General features: G+C 53.1%; 1 protein-coding gene across 2 annotated transcripts; it reads right to left on the bottom strand.

Moving 5' to 3' along the window:
- Positions 1-53: 53 nt before the first annotated feature.
- Positions 54-6,569, bottom strand: LOC122158596 (LIM homeobox transcription factor 1-alpha-like). 2 transcript variants are annotated; one of them, XM_042815349.1, is made up of 8 exons: positions 5,922-6,569; positions 4,876-4,994; positions 4,320-4,552; positions 3,402-3,559; positions 3,236-3,313; positions 2,566-2,695; positions 1,730-1,888; positions 54-1,092 (listed from the first exon to the last, which is right to left on the bottom strand). In XM_042815349.1, the coding sequence occupies exons 1-8, from the start codon at positions 5,952-5,954 to the stop codon at positions 938-940; spliced, it is 1,065 nt and encodes a 354-aa protein (XP_042671283.1). In that variant the 5' UTR covers positions 5,955-6,569; the 3' UTR covers positions 54-937. The 2 variants fall into 2 exon arrangements, with proteins under 2 accessions (XP_042671283.1, XP_042671281.1); XM_042815347.1 differs by lacking the exon at positions 5,922-6,569 and having other exon boundaries at positions 4,876-5,058.
- Positions 6,570-7,936: the final 1,367 nt, after the last annotated feature.

The raw sequence follows: 7,936 nt of genomic DNA, 5'->3' as shown, positions 1-7,936 counted from the left end.
ATGGAATGGTTTGGGTTGGAGGAGACCTTAAGATCACAGAACGATGGAATGATTTGGGTTGGGCAGAACCTCAAAAGTCATCTTGTTCCAACCCACCTGCCGTGGGCAGGGTTGCCAAAAAAACCTGCTGTGGGCAAAGCTATAAAGGCTTTCCAGCAGGAATATTTTTGGAGCAAATCCTCTTCGCTTTGCTGTTTTAAAACGGAAAAAAAAAAAAAAGAAAAAGAAAAAAAGCAGAAAGGAGCACGGCTGGCAGCTGTGATTTTGTGCTCTGTCCACAAACGGAGTAAAAGCGCCCTTTTGGAGGACAAAAGGTGTGACAGCAATGGGGAACTCGCTGCAGTTTTGCCACATTCCTCTTGGCATCCTTGACGGAGCAGAAATGCTCCCATTTCTGGAGGCAGACACTGATCCCAGCTGTTTCATTCCAAAGCCAGGCGACGGCGCCTTTCTGAAATGTCAGATGAAAACTGCCCTGCGGTGGCCGTGAAGAGGGGCATGGAGCAGAGAGGCGTCCCTTGGAGAGGCCTCAGGACCTTGTTGGAAGTTAACCTTGCTCCACAAAGCGTCTGGGCTGAGGAACGAGGCAAACCAGCGCAGCAGGGATTGAATAAACAAGAGGAAGAAGCCTGCGCTGCTGCTTGGGGCCGCTCCGCTCGGCTTGGCCAGTCTGTGTCGGAAGGACGTCATGCTCAAACACGGGACAAACTGCTAAAGGAACAGCTAAACAACATCATACCGTCCATTGAGGATAGAAAATAAGGAGAGAGGCAACCCCGAGTCCTTCGGGTTGCAGAATAGCGTTTCTGCGTGGGCCGGATCCGCCGCCTCCTCCGTTGTGCAGCACTCAAGGAATGTCTCGTGTCCGAACCCAGAGCAGCACCCGTCCGAGATACTGGTGGGTCCTGGTGGGTCCTGGTGGAGAGCTGTTTGAAGGTCAGGAGGTGAAGTAGGAGCTCTGCATGGAGTACAGTCGGTCGATGGGGTTGCCCACGCGGGCTTGCAGGAGGTTGGCTTCGGCCGTCGACAGCAGGCAGTCCCCCAGGTGGCTGATGCTCTCGCTGTCCATGTCATGGAAAACTCCTTCTGAATCTGGAAGAAGAAAGAAAGAAGAATGGGCGTCCGTGCGGCACGAGCATGGCGAGCTGTCGTGTCGCTGCAGCGGGGCCTGGAGTCGCCCACCATGAGTCGGAGCCACCCAATAGGAGCAGGAGCCCCCAATCCAACTCCTGTTGGCCGTTTGGGTGGAACCCAAGGATGGATTTCACAAGCCTCACCCCAACTCACCTTTCACGGGACCCCAGCCTTTAGCAGGGCTCAGCCTGGAGGCTGTGTCCATCCCCTGGGACCCAAACCCAACCCCTACTGTCTGTTTGGATGGAACCCAACGATGGCCTTGGTGGGTTGGACGGCCTTGGTGGGTGGGATGGCTTTGGTGGGTTGGATGGCTTTGGTGGGTGGGATGGCTTTGGTGGGTTGGATGGCTTTGGTGGGTTGGATGGCCTTGGTGGGTTGGATGGCCTTGGTGGGTTGGATGGCTTTGGTGGGTGGGATGGCCTTGGTGGGTTGGATGGCGTTGGTGGGTTGGATGGCTTTGGTGGGTGGGATGGCCTTGGTGGGTGGGATGGCTTTGGTGGGTTGGATGGCCTTGGTGGGTTGGATGGCTTTGGTGGGTTGGATGGCGTTGGTGGGTTGGATGGTGTTGGTGGGTTGGGAGTTGCTCTCCTACCGTAGGGGTGCAGGTGGTCTCCGGGCAGCTGTGGTGGGGTGAGGCCCTGCCTGTAGAGGTCCGTGCTGTAGCCATTCTGGTCCAGGGGCAGCAGCTGCTGCTGGGGGAGCCGGGGATATGGGACCATCAGCCCATCCAGGCCGTGAACGCTTGCACCATCTAAAGACAGAAGCGTGGGACGGAGGGGGAGAAGGGGCGCAGAGCGGTGGGGCGAAGGTGTTAGAATCCTATCATCTAATTCCTGAATCCTACAATCACAGAATTTTGGAGTCATCGAATATCACTGAATTATACGACCCCAGGATAGCGACATCCAAGAATCACAGAACCCTACGTGTCACAGACTGTCGTGGAGTCTTAGAGCATCATAGAATCCTGGAATCATCACAGAACCTTAAAATCACACAATTCTAGAGTCAGGGGATATCAGAAAATTATAGAATCATGGAATCCTACAAGCGTAGAATCATAGAATCATAGAATCATGGAATCATGGAATCCTGGAATCCTGGAATCCTAGTGTCATCGAATTCCAGAATCCTGGAATCACAGAACCCTGGAGTCATAGAATATCATAGAATCTGGACATCACAGAATGACAGAATCCTAGATCTGATGAATCCTGGAATCATTGGGTACCATCGGAACTCCAGAATCCTAGAATAACAAAACCCTAAAATGCCATAGAATCACAGAACCCTTGAATCCCAGAACCACAGAATATGGTGGAATCCCGGAATCCTAAAATTGCAGATTTTGGCTGATTTTGAGGCTTTTGGCCTCGATAGCCCCTATGCAGCCGCCCCCCCCCCCCATCAGTGCTCAGTGCTCCTCACCTTCGCTGTCGTCGTTGCTCTGCCTGCTGCTGCGCCCCGTCCCCCTCCCGGACCCCAGGCGAGGATTGCCCATCTGCTCCTGCTCCTGCTGCTGCTGCTGCTGCTGCTGCCTGCGTGCAATCTTCTTCATCTGCAGGAAGAAGGAGACCCCAAACCTGAGGTTCTGAGGCAGGAGGGGATGCGGGTGCCTCCCACTTTTCATAGGCAGCGAGGATTGCCGTCATGCATCCCCTCTCACACCCCTCCTCCTCACCCCATGCAAGGTGCGAGCAATGGGGCCGCCAGGAAAGGGCCGCACATTTCTGTTAGGAAATGCCATCTGAGGCGTTTGAGGGCTTCGTTTCTGCCCTCACCCTTTGCATTCTGCAACATGAAAGGGTTCTAGGGAAAAAGAAGTGGGAAATCCTCCTCCTCTTCCTCATCACGCACGGAGAGGGGGAAACGCAAAAAGAGCCATTAAAAAAAGGCAACAAAAAGGAAAACATTTCAGCTCTGCAAACACCTCTGCGTTTCCTGTGTTCCTCTCCAAGCTTTTGCTTCCAGCGCATCCAACGCTACCCCACCACGTGTGGTTTGATCCCACAGAACAGGTTTTTTGTTTTTTCTTTTCTTTTTTTTTCTCTCTTGTTTTCTTGCAGCGGAACGAATGTGGGACTTTCCCCTCACCCACCTTTGCTCTTTGGTTCTGGAACCACACCTGCACCACCCGCACCGTCAGCCCCGTCTCCGCCGCCAGGGTCTCCCTCACCTATCAAGCATAAACGAAGAGGAGAGCTGAGTTCAGAAATGAACGAGGCCCCAACGGGCTCCGTGCCCACTGGGCTGCCCCGCTGTACCTTCCTGCAGGGTTTGGAGGAGACCTCAAACGAAGCCTTGAATGCCCTCCTCTGCTGCGTGGTGAGGATGGTGCGCGGGCGCTTGGAGCGTTTGTGGTCTTTGCTGTCCTCGCTGCCTTTGCCGTGCGAGTGGCTGCCGTCCTCATCCTCGCTTTTCACTGCAGGGGAAGATGGGGAGAGGTGAATTTCGGGGCGAAAACACAAAGGAATGCTGAGTTTTGCTCCTCTCAGTGTGCAGTTTTGACCAGAAGAACGGAATGAAGGCAGCGGAGCTCATGGGCTGAGCTGTGGCCAAAGTGTGACGGTCACAGAGCCATGGAGTGGTTGGATGGGTGGGATGGAAGGGTCCTTAAAGGTCATAGAACCATGGAATGGTTGGGTCGGATGGGACCTCAGAGGTCGTGGAACCATGGAATGGTTGGGTTGGATGGGACCTCAGAGGTCGTGGAACCATGGAATGGTTGGGACCTCAAAGGTCGTGGAACCATGAAATGGTTGGATTTAAAGAGACCTTGAAGATCAGAGAATGGTGGAATTATTGGGTTGGGTTGGAAGGGTTCTCAAAGACTACAGAGTCATAGAATGGTTAGGGTTGGAAGGGTCCTTAAAAGTGATTGGATGGGACCTCAAAGATCATGGAATGATGGAATGGTTGGGTTGGGTTGGGTTGGAAGGGTCCTCAAATACTGTAGAATCGTAGAACATGTTGGCTTGGAAAGGTCCTTAAAGATAATTGAACCATGGAACGGGTTGCGTTTGAATGAAACCTTACACATCATGGAACCACAGCGTGGTTGGGTTAGAAGAGACCCAAAAGCTCCCCCATCCCCACCCCTGCTGTGGGCACGCTGCCCGAATCCCACCACAACCATTAATCCCACCCCACCGGCCTCATTCTCCGCCTCTCCAGCTCCTCACCGGACTCGGTTGGCGTGGGGCTGATGGCACTCAGCATCTCCTTCTCCTTCTCGTAGTCGCTGCGGCACAGCAGCTGCCCTTCCTTGAGCACAAACTCGTCTCCCCGCTGCAGACGCCGCTCACACTCGCAGCAATAGAAGCAGTGGACGTGGTAGACGTTCTCCAGCACCCGCATGATGAGCTCGGAGGGAGCGATGGCCTTCAGGCAGCTGCTGCACTTGGTCTGGAAGAGCCTGCAAAGCAAAACTTGGGGTCAGGAGCTCGGGGAAGGGGAGAATTGGGGAACAGATTGGGTTGGAGCTGTCACACCAAGGCAGACTTCATGCAAAAAAGCGCCATCAGTAATTAACGCGTGCCGCACCGATAGCTCAAAGGATTCCCCCGTCCGGCCCTTTCAGATCAGGATTTCCCCCCACCAATAGGATTTGCCAGGGAAACAGCATCGAATTTCATGTTTCCTTTCCCGTAGCGCAGTAAGGAGCGTTACTGCGACAGGCAGACGGGCAGTAAATCGGCGGAGGGGATTGGAGGAGATTTTTGCCCTTTCCAGTCGCACCTTGAGGTTCCTCCAGCGATGGGGATTCTGTCCTCCCTGGGAAGTTGTGCCAGGGGTTGGTTGTTCCCAGGGCCAGACATTGATTTCTTGTCTTGAGATGAAGCTGGGTTGGAAAGGTCCTTAAAGGTTATAGAACCGTGGGGTGGGATTGGGTTGAGTGGGTCCTTAAAGATCATAGAACAATGGGATGGGGTTGGGTTGGAAAGGTCCTTAAAGATTATAGAACTGTGGGGTGGGATTGGGTTGAGTGGGTTCTTAAAGATCATAGAACCACAGGATGGGGTTGGGTTGGATGGGTCCTTGCAGATCACAGGACCATGGGATGGGGTTGGGTTGGAAAGGTCCTTAAAGGTTATAGAACTGTGGGGTGGGATTGGGTTGAGTGGGTCCTTACAGATCACAGAACCATGGGGTTAGTGTTATAAGAATGGAATGAGCAGCTCGTAGCCTCTGCCCCACATCTCCTCGAGCCTCTGCCTGCTTTGTAAACACCTTTCAGTGCTGGGACACTGCAGTGAGTCCCCCCCCCTCCTCTGCTCTTTTTCAGAGAGAAAACACCCAATTTAAGGGGCTCAGGAAGCCAAGGAAGGAAGGAGGGGGACGCCTGGAGCTGCACCCACACATCCCCGGCAAGAAAAGTGATTTTGGGGTCCTCTTTTCCTTTCCATTGCTCAGTGCCTGGATTTTCCATGCTCAGGATTTCCTCTGCGGATCCCTCCAGGACCGTCCCCCCTCTCCCAGACGCTGTTTGTGCCCCTCACTGTGTCCAGAGAGAGAAACAAACAACCACCAAGTGCCCTGCGTGCGGAGCAGATGGTTCTGATGAAGTAATTTGGGATCTAAACAAATGCGAGCGGCGGTGGCTGCCGGCTGACAGCTCCCATTTAGCCACTTGACAAGGGAAAGTAATAAAATAGGGATTAATTAGGCTGTTGTTTAAACACACAGGATCTTCCCCACCAGCAGGGAACTCATAAACTGGGATTGAGAACAAGACTGGGTTAATCCTCCTGGCAAACTCAGCGGAGCGGGATGAAGGGGCTTACAGGGGTGGGCTCATCCCTTCCAAATACCACCATGGATTTGTGCTGCGCTGTGGCTTTCGGCTGCGGTGTGTGGGACGAGCAGAACGGGGTGGGATTTCTCTCTCTCCTTTTGTGTGCCTTTGCGAGCGTCTCTCCCTTTTTCTCTTTGTCTTTTTTCCTGTAATTTACACTTGAAAAATAAAAACAATGATGGAGAGGCCAGGAGCGGCGAGCAGCCCTTTAGCTGTCAGCTTCTGCTGGTGGAAGAAGGGCGATACGGGAGGGTGCTGCAGGCACAAAACCTGAGCTGAGGCCAAATCCGTCCCCTTCCCAACATCCAACATCCTGCTGCTTCAGTGAAATAGTAAAAATAAAACCAACAACAACAAAAAAAGCTCCCCACAACCACGGCCCAACAATGAAAGAGGGCCGACGCGTTCGCGTGGAATTTTTTGACAGGTGTGAAATGCTACCAAGCGTTGGGTCATGAATGCTGCTCGAATCCAAGCCCAGCTGGAGCGGAACGACCTCGTGGTGTGGGGTGTGAGCGCAGCGCTGCTCAGCCTGGGGTTTGGATGGGTGATCTGTGATCCCTTCCAACCCAACCATCCCACGGTTCTACGGTCTTGAAGGATCTTTCCAACCCCACTCTGTGCTTCTATGATCTTTGAGGACCCTTCCAACCCCAACCCACTCTGTGCTTCTATGATCTTTGAGGACCCTTCCAACCCCAACCCACTCTGTGCTTCTATGATCTTTGAGGACCTTTCCAACCCCACTCTGTGATTCTATGATCTTTGAGGACCCTTCCAACCCCGATCACTCTGTGATTCTATGATCTTTGAGGACCTTTCCAACCCCAATCATTCTGTGCTTCTATGATCTTTGAGGACCTTTCCAACCCCACTCTGTGCTTCTATGATCTTCGAGGGCCCTTCCACCCCAACCCACCCCACAGTTCTATGATCCTGAAGGTCTGTTCCAACCCAACCCCATGGCTCTATAATTCCATGATCTCTCTGGTCCCTTCCAACCCCATTCTGTGGTTCTGTGTTTGATTCTGTGATTCCAATCCCTTTTTGGTGCCGGTTTTGAGCATTTGGTCCTGGTGCACCCCAGGTCTCCCTTTGAGCTGCCCCATTCTCCTCAAGTGCAGCACCAGAGCTGCTTTCCCCTTATCACCATCAAGCCATCGTGTCCTCCTTCGATGGCTCTATCATCTTTAAGGACCTTTCCAAACCATTCTAAGCTTCTATGACCTTGAGGACCCTCCCAACCTGACCCGTTACATGGCTCGATCATCTTTAAGGACCTTTCCAACCCACTTGGTGCTTCTATGATCTATGAGGACTCTTACAACCGAAGCCCTTAAGGAGTTCTGTGACCTTTAAGGACCCTTCCAACCTATTCTGTGCTTCAGTGATCAGCTGGATCGATGATCCAACCCAACCCCTTCCGTGGTTCTGTGGCCCTTAAGGACCCATCTCATGTGGGAGCATTGCTGTCTCCACAGCCTTGCCTGTCCATACACAGCTGAATCTGTCGACAGATGCAGTCTGACTTTGACCCCATGATGGTCAAACTGTTTTTTTAGAGCTTTTCCACTGGGATTTGCCCAGATTCAGCCCCAGAAGCCCAAATCCGGAGAGAGGGGCGTTTGGATGGCAAACAGAAGGATGAGCGTTACCTTCAAACGCATCGACCAACCTCCAAGCAAGGAGAGCTGGGCGAGGCGCTGACAGAGAGCTTCACAATTGGCAGGAAAACATTTTCCAACCTCGGCCAAAAACGCCAAGAAATGACAGAGAGAAGAAAACACGGCCATGGGGGCGAGGTTCTGCAGCAGAGATCCGGAGACGCGTTACCTCCAAAGCGACGGCTCCCATTCCTCCCTCTGCTCTTGGGAGACCACTTAGCATCACTTAGCACTTACTGTGTCCAGTTTTGGGCCCCTCACTGCAAGAAAGACATGGAGGGCCTGGAACGCGTTCAAAGGAGGGCAATGAAATGGTGAGGGGTCTGGAGCACAGGGCTGA

This window comes from Centrocercus urophasianus, unplaced genomic scaffold, assembly GCF_019232065.1.
Source record: "Centrocercus urophasianus isolate 14NV4802_14NV808 unplaced genomic scaffold, USGS_Curo_1.0 seq_1494, whole genome shotgun sequence".
NCBI classification, from domain to species: Eukaryota; Metazoa; Chordata; class Aves; order Galliformes; family Phasianidae; genus Centrocercus; species Centrocercus urophasianus.
The sequence above is the reverse complement of the archived record's forward strand: the minus strand, read 5'-3'. Positions and strand labels throughout refer to the sequence as shown.